This window comes from Nuphar pumila, chromosome 2 (assembly GCF_984573655.1).
Source record: "Nuphar pumila chromosome 2, dmNupPumi1.hap1.1, whole genome shotgun sequence".
In the NCBI taxonomy this organism is placed as follows: Eukaryota; Viridiplantae; Streptophyta; class Magnoliopsida; order Nymphaeales; family Nymphaeaceae; genus Nuphar; species Nuphar pumila.
This window is the reverse complement of record NC_143250.1, coordinates 148,035,731-148,057,147: the sequence shown is the minus strand read 5'-3', so window position 1 is coordinate 148,057,147 and position 21,417 is coordinate 148,035,731. Positions and strand designations below refer to the sequence as shown.

Below are 21,417 nucleotides of genomic sequence, written 5' to 3'. Positions count from 1 at the left end.
AATATCACAATATTTTCAATATATCGGTGACTCTGATATAGATAAAACTGGACTTAGTTAGGGGTTAAACAGACCAGTTTCAGACAGGAATGGACCCCATCGCGGTTGACTACACTTGACAATGCAGAAAGTGTCAAAGTGTGGAACCTAAACTGATGCGTGTGCGACATGGCTGATTTGCTCCTTTAGAAGTATCCATGTTACATAGTTTGGCAGACAAGAATTCAGCCCAAACATGGACTGTTTGTACCCTGCTCATCAAAACAAACATAAAGTTTCATTGTTGTCACACGTCTTGAAAAGATTGATAACCAGGCAAACTGTGGCATAAAACAAAAACAACATCCTGAAACTGCAGAACACATTACAGGCCCTTTCGTAAGAGAAATAAACACATAACTCACTGCAGGTAAAACAGGGTCACTCCCAACTGTATGCTCATGCAGATAGACTTATAGGTTTTCATTTCATGCAGACCATGTAACATGTACATCCTATCGAGCTCAAAAGGAAAATCCCACATTGAACATGTTACCCACATTTAATGTAGAAAATGAATTAAGTGATTTTGACACCAAAAGAGGTCACAATTTATTACAAGTTTTCTCTCACAGATATCAGGTAACATGCTGGTCAAGACCAGGTCGGGTTGAGGCTAACCTAGCCATGCCTCAAGTCTAAAAATAATTCCAAATGAACAGGGTCTGACCAGATCAGTTTAGGTTCAGTCATGGATAACAGGTAGTCGGCTGGAAATGAATTAGGTAGGATCAGATCCAGGTCAGTTGAGGCTAACCTGACAATACCTCAGGTCAGGTTGCTCAGTCCAGTTAAAGCCAGCCTGTCAGGTCGACTTAAGTTATCTCATTTACCAGCAATAAGTAAACAGCATCATATGCTTAAATAGTCAAAGGAACAAGGAACTTTCTAATTGTTTACTGAAGCTTGTATATTTTGCTCTTCCTGTGTTTTATTTACCGTCTCAATATCTAATAAAATATATCGCAATGAATTCCTCTAACAATTTTTTTATACATGGTATGTAGAGTTGTAGATGCATTTAGAAGACCATGTTTTATCCCATTATGGGTCAGGACAACCTAAACCAAGAGCCAACCCAATATTTAAATGAGTTGACATTTTGAACCCTTACAAAACCCCATACCAACTTGGATCAAGTCAAACCATCAGATCGTGGCTCTGGTTTTTTGTTTCTTCTCTTTTGTACAGCTCTATCTGGTATGACATGGTAGAGTCATGGCTCCATCATCAAATTTTCCAAGATTCAGGAACCTTATATATTCAATGTTGATTAAAGGGATGCAAGTGTTCACTGCAACCATATGAAGAGTCGAATATCAATGGCTTCAATCAACAACTATACCAAGATCTGTAAATTATTCACATCCAAGTAATGAAATGAATGTAAGATCACATTTTCCAATGATTACACCACAAAAATATTTTTCCAGCACAATTTGGTTTCATGTTCAGATATTTCTTATAAAGAATTCTTCCTTTTCTATGGCAAATTGGTTTATCCAAGATTTCTAATTTTGCCTCATATGATCTGTCCACGTGTCAGAGTCCTGTTGCCATGTACATTTTCTATTGATCTGCAACTCAAAAACCCAGCTTACCTATCTGCTGGAAGCAACAACTAAATATTATGCTAAAGATTTGACCCACCCACAGGGAAGGCACTTGTTTTGATGAAGTATCCGGACAGCCACAAAAAACAAAACAAAGATTCACTATAACCCCAATCACAACCCTAAGTAACATAAAGTATTTATGTAGACCATCTATCTAGGTTCCTTCTGACGCATATTATTTTAATTCCTTCTTCCATCAACAGCCTTGAAAGATAGTTTTTGTCATTTTAAAGATCAGCTAAAGAAAAATCTTTAAATTTCAACTTCCAGAAAATGATAAAACATGTGTTGCTAGATACTACAGCTCTCATGCATCAAGAATGTGATTTGTCAATTTCTTGAAACCACAGAATGATGGGACATATATTACACAAGCTGATTATTTGATACATATTTTGCAGAAAAGATACATGCGCATTCCAGCAACCAGATAGAAGAATATAATATAAAATTTTGATCAGTAAAGCAAAGGCCTGATTTTGTCATCAATGAAACAACATAAAACCTATGAACAAGGACACAGTTATCTTTCTCCAAACATGCCTAGGCAGGCAAGCATGGTCAACTAGTGGACGCCTGCTTAGTGGAACATTAGGCAAGTGGCACAAGTTGAACATTAGGCCAACCATGATATTCTTTACCAATAAATGTTACATAAAGTCATCTTTATATGGAAAACAAAGCCTAAAGAGTGAAATGGGGCATAGCACAGTAGCACACAAAAAAACACTCAGGTTTTTCACTCACATGCAGTGTTGTGAAAAGCGTTGAGGCATAGCGAGGCGTAAAGCGTAAGCCTCAAAAAAAAAATTAACTTAAAAAAACTATAAAAAATATCTAAAATTATAAATAAATAAAAAATTCTTTATTGATGAAGCAACAACCAACAAGAAATAAAAAATCTCAAATAAATACTGAAAAAATATGAGATTAACATGTAAAAGTAACATTAATGCAACAACTTGATCTATGTAAGTATCTAAAAAACAAAACATGGGCATTCATTGAATAAAAAATTAACATTAAAGAACATCCAAACGTGATCTCAATGTCCAAACGAATATTCTAAATCTTAAAGACCATTTAGATGATCCTGTATAAGGAGGAAAGAGGATAAAGACATAGCACGATATAATTTAATGCAACAAGAGAACATCCAATGAACAGATTTTTGTTTTTTTCAACAAGGGAACATCCAATGAAAAAAAAATGCTAATACAAATACAGCAAGGGAAAGGGAACAGAAAGTAGAACAATACAACAATCTACTGTGTGCACACGCTAATAAAAACTATTCATTATAAATGAAATGCAAACGACACTCATTTCAACAATATAAAAACAAAACAGGAAACAAAAAAAGAAACCAGCTAAGGTTTTTCAACAGACACTATATGGGATGTTGTTCATTGCATGGATGAATGGCATCAGGTTGACCTCTACCATCGGAAGTAGAGGTCACGCGTGGGCTGCAAAATCCATCAAATGCACAAGATGTGCCTGTGATAGCACGCTAACAACACAGTAGTTGCAGAGTCGTTGATTTTCGCAGACACACTCGTTGAAAGGTGGGAAGAGCATCAACGATTGAGAGAGAGGGGGGAAAGAGCACACCTGACCTCCGAGAGAGGGAGAGCGAGCTGGCTCAGTGGTGGCGACGTGGGCAGGTGAGGAGAGGGAAGCGCGAGCAGGAGAGGAGAGGGAAGCACGAGCCGAAGAGGAGCTGGAGGTTGAGCAGGCGAAGGTGGAGCATGAAAATGCCTTTTTACTAACCTAATCAATTAAAACGGCGTGAAAACCCCTCATTTCTGGTCAAATGGGGGCTTTGACCCTCATTTGACTAAAAAATTAGAAGCGTATACGCCTCGGCTTGAGGCGCGCCTTGCCCTGAGGCGTGCGCCTCAAGGCCTATGAGGAGCACGCCTTGAGCCTTTTGCACTTTATATGTGCGCCTCAAGGCATAAAGCCCCTCGCCTTGAGGCGAGGCGCGCTTTTTGCGCCTTGAGGCACGTTTTTAATAACACTGCTCACATGCATACTTCAAGAATAAAGGAAAGGCAGGCAAACACTTCAGATCTCTCAACAATAGTTTGAAGTGTTTTGTTTCATATAAACATTGCAAGTAAGAGATTTGTTCAAACTTTTCTGCCTATATTTTTCCATGGTTATAGGGCAGTAGAATGGTAGAATCTCAAATTGTCAAATTAAAAAATAATTTTTTTATCTAAACATTGTAAAGAAAAAAGGTACAAATTTATCATAGATCAGCTATTTGCCTTTGTAGATTCACTTTTTATCAATTGTAGTAGATTCATCCATATGCATGAATGATGTGCATGGATTATATACTATGTCACATGGACTCGCCTAACAGGGTGTCGCACACGCATCGCGGCACCCGGTACAATCAACATAACCATGGGTGTGGTTGACCGCACCCAGGATTATGTGTCTAAAATGGACTCGGTTAACTCTGACCGAGTCCATTTTGGTCAAAAAAATGTTTTTTTTAGGGGGGGGGGGGGGTTGTTAGGGAACAATCGCACCACACCCCCTCCCCCTCTTACCTTTCATTGCTCCTCCTCACTGCCACCAACGCCACGCCGCTTAACCAACGATGCCACCGTGATGCCTCTCTCTCTCTCCTTGATGTGTGTCGCCTCCTCCCTCTTGCGCCGTCGCCTCTTCTACAGGTGCTTCTCTTCCTCTCTTCCCGCTGTGAGGCTCTCTCTCTCGTTTTGTGAACTATCTCAACACCTGGTCGGCCAGGTGTTGGGTTTGTTTGACCTGAATCAGACCTGGGAAAATGCCCAAGTCTGATTAAACTAATTGAAAATTGTTTGGACCCAGGTCTCATTGAATCTGAACAAAACCTGGGTCAGGACCGACCCAGGTCTGATTCGATTAAATTAGACCTGGGTCTGGGCACAGGTCTGATTACACTAAATCAGACATGGGATCCATATCTAGTCTGATTTGATTAAATCAGATCTGGGTCTGGGCACAAGTTTGATTAGACTAAAACAGGCATGGGTCCATATCTGGTCTGATTTGATTAAATCAGATCTGGGTCTGGATACAGGTCTTATTAATCAGACATGGGTCCATATCTGGGCTGATTTGATTAAATCAAACCTGGGTATGGGCACAGGTCTGGTTAAACTAAATCAGTCCAGATCTATGGCCGATTCCCTAATAGAATTGAAAATTCAAATCTGGGCAGCTGCTTGGACCCAAACTGCGACTAGACACTCCCCGCACCCTGGCACCCAAGTTTTTTTAAAGTGTCGCATCGCTGTGTCCACTCCTTCACCTATGTGACATAAGATAATTGTTTTTATTTCATTAGTGTTAACTTAAAACTGTTAAAAAATTTATATTTAAATATATACCCTTCCTGCACCCCCGCACCCAAGTTTTTTTAAAGTGCCGCATCGCCGCACCTGCACCTATGTGACATAGATTATATACATATAATCTAACTAAAAGAACAGCAACTAATACCGACAGAGGACTATAGCCAACAGACTTCCATCAACGATGCATCACCACACCAAGCATGTTACAAGATCAAAAAAATACAAAGGTAAACAGATAGCATTTCTCCATGTAACATAACGAACTTCAGGATAAATATCAGGTAAAGATCAGAGCATGCCACCAAGTTATATTTAAGACAAGAGTGTTACTGATACCTCAGTGGACCTTTAGGATCCCGTGGAGGAACTTCAATAGCATCAAGAACTTCAAAAAGGCAAGGTCCATTCCACCATCCACATATGCTTTTCTCTAATCTAGTTTTCATATTTAAACCAAGTAGACCAGATATAGGAAGAAATTGAACATCTGCAAGACATATATAAGTCTTGAGAGGAATAAAAACACACAAAATCAACTGATATCAAGAGCATTAAGTTGCTTTCGCAGAAGTCATCACAAGCTGTTGTAGAAACCAAATGAGAAGCATCAGACACCTTCAAATCATGTTAAAATTTTAAAGCAAATGTGAGCAAACAAACTTTTAGTTCTGATTTCAATGGCATTCAACTTCAACCCTTTAAATGTTCATGTCAATAAAGACTATAATCCATAATTACAAAATCAAGTATAAAATAGCATTAGTTAGATTAGAACTTATAGATAGAAGGGGGTGGTCGAAGGATTAAAACCTCAGTGATGGCTTGCCCATGTGATCTTGGCTCACCCACTTACTGGGTGAATCCCTGTAAAGTTGACCTGGATTGCCCAAGACTCCTTTGGCTCCAGTCAGTCCCAAGTAAATAACAACTCGGGCTAGTTTCCATAGAAAATAATGAATATACTTGTTCAACTCTCAGCATTAGAGCCTGATATCAAGGCTCTTAATGATTTGAAACTGAAACCAGCTAGGCTTGATAAGCATTCTCCATGCAGCAAGAACAAGAAAAGAAAATGCTGCTCGCCAATTTATCAAACTAGACACATAGCCTACCATGAATCCTGTGAAATTATATTCTTCCCCCAAACATATTATGTTGGGTATATTTCCCCTATGATGCCTTTGATTTCTTTACTTATTCCATGAGTACATAAATTTGTGGTTCCTCCCACAGCTTGTTATCGAAAAGCTAAATTCCCACCAGCTTTTTACTTGAAAAATAAAACAAATTATTGCATGCATATTCTGGGGTTGACGAGTCATCTTGATGTCACCATTCTTGAACCACCTAAGTCTCTTATGATGAGACAGATAAGCTAAAATTGGCTCATGAACAAAACCAGCTTATTTAGATTGAATTAGAGTGATGAAATGACAGTTGCATGTCACCTTATATCTCTAATCTCTCACCTAAGGTTCCTGTTCAAGTCCCTGAAAATTCGAATTGCACATGGCTTATGAGAACTCCATAAATGGTCCCCAAAGATTCCTACAGCAAGAATCTATTGATTTGAAAGATAAGTCCAATATTTTCCTTTTTCTTGGAAGAAAAAAAAGAGATGAGCCCAACAACTTACACATCGCAACACTAGTGTGAGTTAATATCAGAAGAAAATGATAACTGTGAGCTTGTTGGTAGCCCTGTTTCTGAGCAAGATAAAGTTATTCAAACACTTTGGAGGTTGAACCCAAGTAAAGTTCTGTGTCCCACCACAATCACTATGAGAAATTTTCTGTTGTACTTTGTAGAGATTCATTATTTTTCTACACTACTGGCACAACTCAAAAGACAAAATAATCATGAAGCCTTGGTGACAACATTAGCAGCACATGTGGTTTTTTATTCTCCAATTGCCCACTTTCAAAAATTGAAACAATGGCTCCAAAAGAAAAATCTACCAAAACATCCATCTTTTGTTATGATCACAACATTTCAACTTGTTTGTCTAAGATCAGGTAAACTCCTACAAGGCATTTCATCAATTCTTCCCAGTGTAAGTTCACATCTTTTAACCTACGCTGAAAAATAATCAATCAATCCATCAATTGCAAAGCCTCTTACATTGCAGTTAAAATAATGCATCACTTGTAAAGTAGCCTCTCACATTCAACAACAACAACTACGCCTTCATCCCAAAACAATTGGGGTCGGCGATATGAACCAAAAAAGAAAATCATTATGGGTCTTCCACATGAATCCTTCTCCAATCATTTCTATCCAATGCCATGTCCTCGGTGAGGTTCAAAGCATTCATATCATTTCCTATCATCTCCATCCAAGTCTTCCTAGGCCTACCCCGACCTCTTTTAACTAATATATTTTTCCATTTCTCCATCCTTCTAACTGGAGCATCATTAGGCCTTCGCCGAATATGTCCAAACCACCGTAAACGATTCTCTCTCATCTTATTTTCAATGGGTGCAACGCCTACCTTCTTACGTATTTCCTCATTCCGAATCTTATCTTTTATTGTATTTCCACACATCCATCTAAGCATACGCATCTTAGCTACACTCATTTTTTGAATATGATGTCTCTTGGCAGCCCAACATTCCGTACCATATAGTAAAGTGGGCCTAATAGTCGTCCTATAAAACTTTCCCTTCAACCGCAATGGCATTCTACGATCGCACAACACTCGAGTTGCACTTTTCCATTTCATCCACCCAACCTTTATCCTATGATTTACATCTCCATCAATTTCTTCATACTTTTGAATGATAGATCCCAAATATTTGAAACAATCATCCACCGGTATTTCTTGCTCACCAAACTTCACTACACTCCCATCACTACTTCGTTGCTTACTAAACCGACATTCCATATAGCCTCTCACATTATAGTTAGAATTGACGATTTATAAGTCAAGACATGAAAGGAAGTCCACCAAAGGTTTGTCCATTAGGCATAAATCCAAAATCTATAAATTTGTAATCAACCTCTTCTGCATGTGTGAGCCACTCTCTTCAAACCACATCAGGAAGCCAGGGAGTAAACGTTCATCACCACTTTACTATCACTGCCTAGTTGACCAATTCTATCATTCTGATCCCTGGCTTGTCCTGTTGAGGGGAAGGCATTAGTGCCCATTTGTTAGATGATGAACTCATTTTTTCCAGCGCCTTCCCATAGAGAAGACCCAAAACTCTTTGTCAGTTCCATTGGTGACCATCTTATGCACAGGAGGTGGATTCGGTAACACAGCTACATATCCACAATTTCAACAGAAGACAAGAGAGACATTTTGATCGAGGAAAGACGAGTAGGACATCCTGAATGCCAAGCAAAAATGGAAATGCAGTAAAAAAATATTTTCAGAATAAATGGTGAAGACTAATAGGAAATCATGAATGACCAACTCAAAACCTCAGAGATGAAACTATTCGTTTTACAAATAAAGGAGACAAATACATAGAGTGAATGCTTCCCAAAGTAATACTCTGCAGTGCATATTCACAACAATGAAGAATGGAAGCTCTATTAAGTAGTTTTATGGAAGTTCTTAGTCTGTAGTTATGGCATGCCCTTCATAAGTCCAATGCAAAAATAAAGTCATTATGCCATCAATGATTAAACAAATATTTCAAGCTTGCGTTCTTCTGAATTAATTTATTTTTAAGCTTGATGGCATTAAGAATGATTAATGCATAACGAAATGCTATCCACAAGTCACAAAAGAATAACCAGATTGTCAAAACAGAATTTTATTTGTAATACAAATCTAGGAAGTATCATAATTTCTTTCCTTATGTGTGCAAGTCACACTGCCTCCAAAGAATAATTTTCAGCTTTCCAGAATTATTTTGAGTAAGAGCAAAGCAATCATTTTGTTCCCCACTCGAACAGGCTTTTGAGAAAAAAACAACAATTTATAAAACATTGCCATACAAAAAGCGAAAAGATTAACTCACAGAAATTCTTTTATAATCAAGATCTCCACCTTATTTCAGAAGAATGAATAGATTGTTAAAATTAAAGAGGCTTAGAAAATAAATAACCTCTATGATGGTTAAGTTTATTTTGGTCATATGGCTATTTTTCAGAAAAAATCTTAGACAGACAGTGGACAGTATGTGCAAAGAAGATCAAAGCTTAAATGATGGTTGGTTACCTTTTTTAACATTATAACCAGAGGATTTTAGAAAAGGAATCATCTTTGACTCTATTTCATCAAACCTGGAGAAAGAGCGGAAAACAAGTTCAGAAATAAATTTTGGATAATAAACACAGCCATAGGGAACAGAATAGCTTTTAATAAACAATAAAGTGAACAAGAAGAAAGAAAGAAAGAGAAAGAAAGAAAAAAGGCAAAGGTGCAAGTACTCACCGGTCTTTGGACCATTTTACAGTAGGATCGTCCATCTTATTGACAACAACAATCAACTTAGAAACTCCTAATGTTTTTGCAAGTTGGACATGCTCGCGTGTCTGGCCTCCTCGCTCATATCCAGTCTCAAACTCACCCTTCCGAGCAGATATTACCTAAAAACAACCATAAACGTAAATGCTGTCAGCATCGTTCCGGCAAGGTCATTAAAGCACCACAAACTAGCAATAAGCTCACTCACCAGAACTCCAATGTCTGCCTGAGAAGCTCCGCTTATCATATTCGGAACATAACTTTTATGACCCTATCACATATTAAACTGTGATTTAAGTAACAAGCATGCACATCAAATTGCCCCTCCTAATGGGCAACTCTAGATCAAATAAAGAAGGTTGATATGACAAGAAAAAAAATAGAAAAGATGCATTTCTAATCTAAGGGAATCTCACCAAGTATCAAAAAAAAAAGCTTGGTAAGTTTTTTCTATTTAATTCAAAATTATTGTCAATTAAATTTAGTTCTAAAAAATAAGAAACCTTATGTGATCATGGAAGCATAAGTTCAAGTCCTGAAAGCAGCCAATTCATGAAAAGGTAGAACTAGAAGGTTAGGACATCGAGTCCACCACTCCCCAACACCCCAGAATACAGAATGTCACGGGGAATTGCCACCTTTTAATTTCATCCTGTGCCAATGAATATGTCCATGTGTATGTTTTGTGTGTGTGTGCCACTGTGTCTCCAGTCTGTGACTCCCCAGTATGCTAGTGTACAGAACCATACTAGGCATAGCTCTCTCTCTCTCTCTCTCTCTCTCTCTCTCATTTTACAAGTACCTCAAGGTTAAACTTTTAACGGTCATCCTACGTGCAAGAGTGTGGTACATAAAAATCCTCCAACTACATATTTCTTCTTTGAAGTTATAAGTAAAGAACAGTTCAAATCCCATGGGAGCCAGCCCTTGCGTAAGCTGAAGCACGGTGACTCCTTGGGGACAAGGGTTAAGCCCACTGAGTTTTATGCTGCCAGGACAATGACCGTAAATACGGCAGGCAGAGCCAGCGCGGGTAGGTCTTTGATCTTTGGGGTGGTTTCTTCGTGTAAACATAAAAAAAATTAAAGAAAGAACAAAGATAGCCTTTCTAAACTATTCTATTTTCAGTAAGTACAAAGACGATCAAAAAACACCATTGGATCATTTTATTTCTATTCATGACATACTTTACACCATTAGATGTGCATTAGAAACTAAAAATATCATAAACATATATTGATGTATAAAATACAGCAACAGGTTTCATTGCCTGAATTCCTACAAAGCAAATCATTTTTACATCATACAATCTCTGCATCACTATTAGTAAGTGTTAAGATGTAGATATACATAAGTATGTACTCACCTACACGATACCAGCAAGAGCTTTTCACATGAGAATTTAAAAAAAAAGGAATTTTCCTTTGAAAATCATGGCATTTTAAACAAATAAATAACAAACAAACAACAACTACGCCTTCATCCCAAAACAATTGGGGTCAGCGATATGAACCAAAAAAGAAAATCATTCTGGGTCGTCCACATGAATCCTTCTCCTCCAATCATTTCTATCCAATGTCATGTCCTCAGTGAGGTTCAAAGCATTCATATCCTTTCCTATCATCTCCATCCAAGTCTTCCTAGGACAACCCCGACCTCTTTTAACTAATATATTTTCTCATTTCTCCATCCTTCTAACTAGATCATCATTAGGCCTTCGCCGAATATGTCCAAACCACCGTAAACGATTCTCTCTCATCTTATTTTCAATGGGTGCAACGCCTACCTTCTTACATATCTCCTCGTTCTGAATCTTATCTTTTATTGTATTTCCACACATCCATCTAAGCATACGCATCTCAGCTACACTCATTTTTTGAATATGATGTCTCTTGGCAGCCCAACTTTCCGTACCATATAGTAAAGCGGGCCTAATAGTCGTCCTATAAAACTTTTCTTTCAACCGCAATGGCATTCTACGATCGCACAACACTCCAGTTGCACTTTTCCATTTCATTCACCCAACCTTTATCCTATGATTTACGTCTCTATCAATTTCTCCATACTTTTGAATGATAGATCCCAAATATTTGAAACAATCATCCACCGGTATTTCTTACTCACCAAGCTTCACTACACTCCCATCACTACTTCGTTGCTTACTAAACTGACATTCCATATATTCTGTCTTACTCTTACTCAACTTAAAACCCCTTGCTTCCAATGTCTGTCTCCATAATTCTAACTTAGCATTAACCCCAGCTCTAGACTCATCAATCAAAACAATATCATCAGCAAACAACATACACCACGGCACATTTTCTTGAATTGATCTCGTAAGCTCATCCATCACTATAGAAATAGGAAAGGGCTTAAAGCAGATCCTTGATGTAACCCAACCGTTATAGGAAAATTGGTTGTCACCCCTCTACAAGTGAGGACATTGGTTACTACTCCTTCATACATATCTTTAATTATACTAATGTACTTGAGAGAAACACCTTTCTTCATCATTATCCACCAGAGAACGTCCCTAGGTACTCTATCGTATGCCTTCTCCAAATCAATAAAAACCATATGCAAATCTTTGTTCCTCTCTCTATATCTCTCAATAAGTTGTCTAAGAAGATGTATAGCTTCCATAGTTGATCTTTCAGGCATAAAACCAAATTGATTCTCTGATATCATGACAACCTCCCTCAACCTAGACTCAATCACCCTCTCCCAAAGTTTCATAGTATGATTCATGAGTTTTATACCACGATAGTTTGTGCAATCTAGTATATCACCCTTATTCTTATATAGTGGCACCAAAGTACTCTTCCGCCACTCATTAGGCATCTTATTTGTCTGCCAAATCTTGTTAAAAAGATTTGTCAACCATTTTAAACCTTTATCTCACAAGCATTTTCAAGTCTCGATAGGTATACCATCTAGGCCAGCTGCCCTTCTTGATTTCATTTTCTTCAAAGTCTCTGCAATTTCTTTCTTTTGAATCTTGCGCATGAAGTCACGATTCATCTCATGAAAAGGAATGGAGAAGTCTCCAAGATCCTGAGTATGACTTCCATTAAATAGCTTATCAAAATAATCTTTCCATCTCTCCTTAATCTCCTCATCTTTGACTAAAACCCTTTGCGTTTCATCTTTGATACATCTAACCATACCCAGATCTCTCGATTTTCTATCTCTCATCTTTGCAAGCCTGTAAATATCCTTCTCGCCCTCTTTGGTATTCAACTTGTCATAAACATCCTTATATACCTTATCCCTCGCGTTTCGAACTACTTTTTTAACTTTCTTCTTTGCTATCATATACTTGTCCAAATTCTCATTATCACGACTCTTACTTAGATTTTTATAACACTCTCTTTTAACCTTAATAGCTAATTTGACATCCTCGTTCCACCATGATGTATCCTTACCTAGCGGTGCACCGCCTTTAGACTCACCCAATACCTCCTTAGCCACCTTTCTCATGCCACCCGCTATCTTATTCTACATTGATTCTGAATCCTCCTCGAGACACCAATCAGCTTCCTTAACTACTTGCTCTACAAACATTCCTTATTTAGTTCCTTTCAATGTCCACCACTTAATTCTAGGATCTATCCTATGTCTATCCCTTTTGCGGCATTGTCAATTCTAAGATCTAAAATTAAGACTCTATGTTGTATAGCTACACTTTCTCCTGTTATAACCTTACAATCGATGCAACAATCCCTATCTCTCTTTCTAAGTAGGAAAAAATCTATCTGACTCGTATTAACCCCACTTTTAAATGTTACTAGGTGAGACTCCCTCTTCCTAAACCAAGTGTTTGCTAAGATCATATCATAGGACAAACCAAAATCTAAAATCCTTTCTCCACTTTCGTTTCTTTCTCCTATACCATAGCCTCCATGGATACTCTCAAATCCATCCCTACTAATACCTACATATCCATTAAGGTCACCGCCGATGAAAAGTTTTTCTCCATAAGATATCTCTTGTACTACTCCATCTAAATCTTCCCAAAAATTGACGCTTAATGGAATCATCTAAACCTACTTGAGGTTATCCGTACCTAATACTAATTTAATAAGTAAAATCCTATCACCCTTCCTACGGACCTCAACTACATTATCTATAAACTCACGACTCATAACAATCCCTACTCCATTCTTATTCCTATTTATTCCTGTATACCAAATCTTATATCCCCAAGGTTCTATCACTTTTGCTTTCTCACCTACCCATTTGGTCTCTTGTAGACATAAAATATCAATCTTTCTACTACACATAACATCTACTAACTCTACCAACTTACTAGTTAAAGACCCTATGTTCCAAGTGGCTAACCTAATTTTATGGTCTTGGACTAACTTCTTTACCCCCACCCGTCCAACAAAGTGAGGGAACCCTTGCCTATTTGACACCACACCCGGGCGCCGGTGTGACGCGTCGCTTCTGGGCGATGACCTAGCAGCCCTTGCCCATTTATCACTGCCTCCAGGCCTATAGAGTACAGCGCGTCGCTCAGTAGGGAACGCCCCAACGAAATTCTCATATTGGTTCATATTCATAGGGTAAATAAATAAATAACATGACCAAAAAATTAAAGTAAAAATAAGTGAATTTCTCAAAAATCACAATTAATATAATAGTATTAGCACAATCTTTTCATTCTGGGATTTTCCCAATTTATAATGATCTTCTAGAGTTTTTATTATCTTCTCCCAAAAAAAACTTGAAAGGACACGGTTCCAAAATGTTGCAACATCCATAACTGTGTGGTGCAGCGAAAAAAAGGGAAAAAAGAAAACATTCTCATTCCCACCATTGGGGGAATATGCAAAAAAAGGAGAAGCCAATACTGGAGTGTCATTTGTGCATCCAATGAGAACCTTTGGGACCACAAAAGAGTCTCAAACGCAAACATAACATGGCCAATTCTGCACATCAAATTTTGCTGGTATATCTGAGGAAAAATAAATTAAAAAACCTGAGATAATACTTCTGCAAAACAAGGGAATGCTTTCACACCCATAAAGTTAGTGATCTGGGTTGATAACAAAATAAATATATTAAGAATTCAAGCAGAAGTCCCATTTGTGGAATATCAGTAGGCATTACCGGAGCATCCAAGATAGTGAATCTTGTTGTCTCTGTCTCAAAATAAGCTCTACCAACCTCCACCGTCTTTCCCTGCACTAGGTAAATTAGAAAAACAATTAAAAAGATTGAAGTTAACAGAGAGATGCAGGGTGCTAATGGCATATGATTAAAATAAGTAAAAACAAGCATATACAAGCTGCTCAAGTACAAGAACGACAACAGTTCAGATTGGGCACATAATCTCATCAAATTCATCTATAAACTGTATTGTGCACCAATTTTTTTTGTCCAAAAAGAAATACCATGGTGACAAAAAATAAAACAGTTATCTGCAAACAAGGCATATTCCTGGAAGGGCCTACACATTGTTTTCAACTAATTAACAAGAGCTTAGTGGCTAGAGCACTTAATAGATGAGTTATAGTGCTCACAATGGGGGAAAATACTAAGCAGAAGATATCTAAAAAAGTTTTAAAAAAAGATAATTTTGAAAAAATAACAACCTAAAAATGGAAATGAACAAGAGTTAGTTGTTTCAAATGAAATAAAAAAAATTAATAATCTTTAAGAAAATAACTCCAAAATATATTTGATGAAATAACAACAATAATGGGGCAACTTCCTTACAAGAATGGAGATTTGGGAAATAATGCTCAAACATAGAAGCATAACGGACAGTGATTGGGTGTATACAACATAATCTCACTCCAAAAAGCATACCTTTATTCTCTCCTCCTCATTTGTATCCATGATGTATGCCATATACCTATAACATAGCATGGTTAGGCTCATCATAAACAATGAAAAAATGACAAGCTCAGGACATTAGCTATCTCTGATGAGAAATCAACATGTACAAAGTCATAGACACAGTTCTTACTTCATCATCCAGACCTTGCAGATATGTCTGCCGCAGTTCGTTTGCTAAAAAAACATGCACTGGAACCAATTTTCTGATGCAAAACTTTGAGTTTTTGTGAAAATTTGATGCATTATGGGCCCATCATTCCAAGATTCCTTTAAAAATTTTATTCTAGGATTCCTTTAAAAATTTCATTCCAAGATTCCTTTAAACTAGAGAGTCAGCATTCAATACGGATATTAGAAATTCATAAACTAGAAAGTATGGTATTGTCATGGGTTTTATATATATGAAGGGCCATACACAGTGCACTCTGTACTCAGAGGTGCCGGAAGGGCTCCAAACCTTCTCTTCACTTTTTTCTTTTTCTGGCTAAGAAGTAGCAGCCCTCAGAACTCAAATACACAGCGAACAACGGCTCACTATAAGCATATATACATGCACGCTTTTCACACGTACACAATGCACCCACATGTGCATGCACCAAATGCACAAACGCGCGCACACACACACACACATGCACACAAATATCTCTTATATATCTTATATATATATATATATAGAGAGAGAGAGAGAGAGATTTGGAGAGGGGAATTTTCACTGCAACAGTAATAAAAAACCAAGCGAGTTTTGTGCTTCAAAATAAAACACAGAATAGCTGCTCACTTCATGAAGGTCTACCCAAAGGTTTTCACATAGAAACAGCTTTTATGTAGTTTGCAAAGGACCATATCTACATAAATTCAATCAGGAAAATAACAAAGGCAATATTTTTTAGGGGAAGTGTTACAAAGTACAATCATTTTTGCATATTAATCTCATGCACAAAAAACTCTAGGACAAAATATGCCCTAAGAATGGCATGCATATAATTTATGAGTTGGGCTTTCTTGTCATTTTATCAAATACATCATTTAATTTTTAACCAGTGACTCGTTTACCCTTCCTAAAAGCCACAAATCCCTTCCTAAACCTTTCACTTCTTCTTTCACCCATTGCCCAACTCTCTCTCTCTCTCTCTCTCTCTCTCTCTCTCTCTCTCTCTAGGATAAAGGTTGGTGGATGAAATGGAAAAGTGCAACTCGAGTGTTGTGCGATCGTAGAATGCCATTGCGGTTGAAGGGAAAGTTTTATAGGACGACTATTAGGCCCGCTTTACTATATGGTACGGAATGTTGGGCTGCCAAGAGACATTATATTCAAAAAATGAGTGTAGTTGAGATGCGTATGCTTAGATGGATGTGTGGAAATACAATAAAAGATAAGATTCGGAACAAGGAGATACGTAAGAAGGTAGGCATTGCACCCATTGAAAATAAGATGAGAGAGAATCGTTTACAGTGGTTTGGACATATTCGACGAAGGTCTAATGATGCTCCAGTTAGAAGGATGGAGAAATGGGAAAATATATTAGTTAAAAGAGGTCGGGGTAGGCCTAGGAAGACTTGGATGGAGATGATAGGAAAGGATATGAATGCTTTGAACCTCACCGAGGACATGGCATTGGATAGAAATGATTGGAGGAGAAGGATTCATGTGGAAGACCCAAAATGATTTTCTTTTTTGGTTCATATCGCCGACCCCAATTGTTTTGGGATGAAGGCGTAGTTGTTGTTGTTGTTGTTGTATATATATATATATATATATATATATATATATATATATATATATATATATATATATATGATTTCTGACATGGATCCAGAATGTTGATAGGAAAGGTCTGATTTCCAGCAGGTTCTCAAGCTTTATGCAGATTTTTAATGGGTACTTGCTGTACTGAAAGAAGTCTGATTTCCTGGAGTATTCAAGCTGGGTACTGATTTTTAATGGATAAGATCTAGTTTAAGACACCTACTTAGATTTCCAATGGGTAAATGTCTGATTTCCGGCAGGTATTCACAGCACACTGAATGGAGACTTCTGATAGGCATATGCAATCCAAAAGATATTCACACCAGACTCTTCTGATGGGTATTCCGGGGGTGGGATGCGGTTAAAGGGTGAATGGATGAGGGAACGTGCTCACTTGTTAAGAAATAAATATTACATTTAATAGAATGAGCAAAAACCCAATTTATAAATTACAAATATACCATTATTAAGGGCATATTTTATCTAAAAGTTTTTTCTGCATGATATTAATATACACAAGGATGTGCATTGTAACGATTCCACTTTTGAATTGCGAAAACTGTCTTGGAAAACCTGTTCCGCAAAGTAGTCAATGACTGTTAAAATGTGTTGTATAAGATTATATGTATATATATTTTTTATATTTTGGGTTATGTAATTTGGGTATAAAACCAGGGTTATTTTGGTCATTTCACACATGTAATAGGGACTGCCTGAAAAAGTGTATTCTGGATATTAAGACCCGGGGTCATTATATGTACAGTCTGAATATTAGGACCCGAGTCTTAAGTATGTACAGTGTCATTTTATTTCTTTTGGGTATGGACATTACACCAGACCCGGACCCATACTGATTCTTTTAAACCTATTAATACAATATTTAGGTCACGATTTCACTAATTGAAATCATGACAGCCGCAGCCTCTGTTCTGCTCTTCCTTTCTCTTCTTTTCTCACTTCACAGGTTCTTCTCAAACTTTCATGGTATCAGAGCAGAGATCCACCCAAGGATCGAAGGGGCTTCAAAGAAGGGTTCGACCAGAACTAGAGGTTTGAGGTTTCATCCATCTCGTGCCTTTCACTTCTCGTGTTTCTCTCCTTTATCTCTTTTCTGTGGATTCATGTTTCACGTGAAATCCCTAATTTCATCACGGTAACGTGAATCTTTGAAACATCTAAAAAGGTCAGTTTCCTCATCACTCGTTTTTCTCCCTTATTTTCTGGTGGACTCACGTTTCACGTGAGTCCCTAAAGTCGATCCATATTGGTTTGATCGTCTGGTATTGGGAATCATCTCAAATATTCTCCAACATTCGGTTCTTTTTCTTCTTCGTCTGATATATCCAGATCTGATCGCGTCTTTGCAGTAGATCTGAGGCATTTTCCTTCTGTGTGTTCCTTTTCTTCGATTGAAGTACAACTTCATTCCTGCCCAGCGTCTCCATCTCCATTTTTAGTCTTCCTATTCTCGCTGTCACATTTGATATTCAGAAAACAGTTGTCTGCCCATATTATTTTATCTGTGTTTAGTCCGAAAATAATATCAATTTAAACTATTTGTTCAACATTTTTTTTATTGCTTCAATCACAAACCTTATAAAAGGAGGAAGGGAAAATTCTGACATGATTACTTTTTGGATCTGACAGACTCAGATCGTCAGTCTCTTGAAAAGTTATTCAGCCGCAAAAAACAAAAAAAAAAAACAAATTGAGCATTTCACTTCGTGAGTATTCTTGTTAATTTTCTCTTCCCTTCATTCTCTTCATGGATTCTCATTTCTCTCAATCAAGCCTTTCTTCGAGCTTTCTCAATCAGCTTGTTTCCGAAAAGTTAAACACCTCAAGCTTCTTGATTTTGAAGAGACAAATCATCCCTTTTATAAGGAGCCAAGGACTCTTAGGCCACCTGAATGGAACCACTCCAGTACCACTAGAATTTGTTACGAGAGAAGAAAAAGATGACAAAGGGGCAAGTTCAATTGTGTATGTTAAAAATGTAGAGCATCTCAACTGGGAAAGGAAAGATCAGTCAGTAGTTACATATATCACTTCTACCATTTCTCAAGAGGTCCTTGTTGCAATTCCCGACAATTGTACAGCCCCGCAACTCTGGGAGAGATTGGTTCAGACATATTCACAGGTTTCACAGGTGAGGATGGTTTTTCTCAAGAGGGAATTTCAGTTGCTGAGAAAAGATTCCATGACCATCATGGAATATCTGAACAAGATGAAGACTATCACAGACCATCTTGCAGTTATAGGATGTGCGGTGAGTGATAGTGATATGGTGCAACAAACTCTGAGTGGATTGGGATCTGACTACAATATGATCGTCACTTCACTATTGTGTCTGCCTGCCCTTCCTACCTTTGATGAGTTACGAGCTAAATTAATTCAGTACGAAATGACTCTGAGGGGTTTTTCTGAAGAAACTCATGTTCATACAAATTCCCAAAAAGTTTTTGCCACAGGAGTGACTTACGGTCGAGGACGAGGGGGGCAAGGGCGAAGTGGGCACGGAGGACGTGGTTTGCTTCCCACTCCGAATATGATGACTCATGCACAAGGACAAAGATCCATCCCCACTTGCTTCCTTTGTAACAAAAGGGGGCATATCAAGGCGAATCGTTGGCACAATCCAGAAAATAAAAGAAAGGCTCCACAGACATAACCCAAAAGAAGGTCCACCAATATCAGAGACAGTGGAGAGATTAAAGATCTGCTGATATCCGCCTTGTCAGAATTGAAATTGAAGCAGAATGATCAAGGCACTTGGTTTGTTGACTTAGGGGCAGCAACTCACGTGACTGGTGATGCAGGTAAACTTTCTAACCCTATTCCTTATTTTGGCAAAAGTAAAATTGTCATTGGCGATGGATCCCACCATCCTGTTTCTCATGTTGGAGAAACTGTCATTCCCATGTCACATTCTACTCTTGAACTTTCTGATGTCTTTCATGCTCCCAACATCAAGAAAAATATTGTCTCTGTTTCCAAACTTATTAATGATAATCATGCTTCAGTTGAATTCACTCATTTCTCTGTGCAAGTCAAGGACCTTCGCACGAGAGAAACATTCGCTGAAGAAAAGCGACGAGGCAATATGTATGTCTTTAAAGAAGCTCCATGTCACTCTGTCCGTCCTGCTCATCTGGATTCGAAGTCTTCATTAGAGTCGTGTGCCTCCTCTTCTGCAAATGTTTTTAGTATTTCTGAATGTAATAATCCTTTCTTATGGTATAGTCGATTAGGACATTGTGGGAGTCATTTTATTGAGAAACTTGTCTCTAATAATCTTATTTCAAAAGAAAGTCAGAAGTGTTCCAGTTGTCTTTTATGCAAAAGTCATGTATTGTCTTTTCATTCCATTAACAAAAGAGCTTTAAAACCTTTTGAGATAATTTGTTCTGATGTATGGGGACCCGCCCGAGTTGCCTCTGGATCTGGAAGCATATACTACCTAATCTTTGTTGATAGTTATTCTCGATACACCTGGATATATTTCATAAAAAATAAGTTGAAAGTTTTCCTTTTGTTTCAAAATTTTCTTTCCTTAGTAAGAAATCATTCTCTGAGACCATACAATTCTTTCAATGTGATGGAGGTGGGGAGTTCACATCCAGTGACTTTATTTCTTTTCTTCAAAATAATGGGATAAGAAGAAGGGTGTCATGTCCACACACCCCTCAACAAAATGGGATTGCTGAGCGAATGTGTTTGTTATGTGCACATTGATCGGTCCAAAACATAAGCATATCGTTGAAAGTGTCATGAGTATGCTTCATGGCAGTAACCTTCTCATCAATCTGTAGACAAAAGCTTTTCATTCTGCCGTACATGTGATAAATAGACTGCCTATGGTTGTTCTGGAAAATAAGTCTCCTTATTACTGTCTTTTTGGAGCTCATCCTAGTTATCATGATTTGCGTGCCTTCGGATGTGTTTGTTATGTGCACATTGATCGGTCCCTGAGAAATAAGTTTCAGGACAAGGCTCAAAAGTGTAGATTTGTGGGATACGCAGACGACTACAAAGGATATAGGTGTCATGATCCAACCAACAAGCGCATCAGAATCTCAAGGAATATTGTCTTTGATGAGCAAAATTTTGATCACAGAGCCGACACAACGGACATGTCCTTTAACACAACTGAAGTTTATTATCCTTGGTTGAATTCAGAACTTTTTACTAGCTCCAATGAAATCTATCATCCAAATTGTGTGCAGCAAAAAAAAGAAATGTTTGAGACCACTGGGACATTGGGATCACAGAATGAGGAAGAAGTATCATTATCTGTACCGGGCAGATACAAGGGCATTTCCTATTCTAGATAGAGAACGACAACATCAAGTCATCTAAATCACGCCTCAGCAGCCGATCCTAATTCCT

General features: G+C 37.8%; 1 protein-coding gene across 1 annotated transcript in view; it reads right to left on the bottom strand.

Moving 5' to 3' along the window:
- LOC149847592 (uncharacterized) overlaps positions 1-21,417 on the bottom strand; it is an 84,159-nt gene that overhangs the window by 29,404 nt on the left and 33,338 nt on the right. Inside the window, exons 9-14 of the mRNA XM_089997113.1 lie at positions 15,252-15,297; positions 14,550-14,621; positions 9,643-9,705; positions 9,402-9,556; positions 9,186-9,250; positions 5,351-5,501 (exon numbers count right to left, since the gene is read on the bottom strand). Coding sequence (XP_089853239.1) covers positions 5,351-5,501; positions 9,186-9,250; positions 9,402-9,556; positions 9,643-9,705; positions 14,550-14,621; positions 15,252-15,297 — 552 coding nt within the window. The remainder of the gene's footprint in view (positions 1-5,350; positions 5,502-9,185; positions 9,251-9,401; positions 9,557-9,642; positions 9,706-14,549; positions 14,622-15,251; positions 15,298-21,417) is intronic.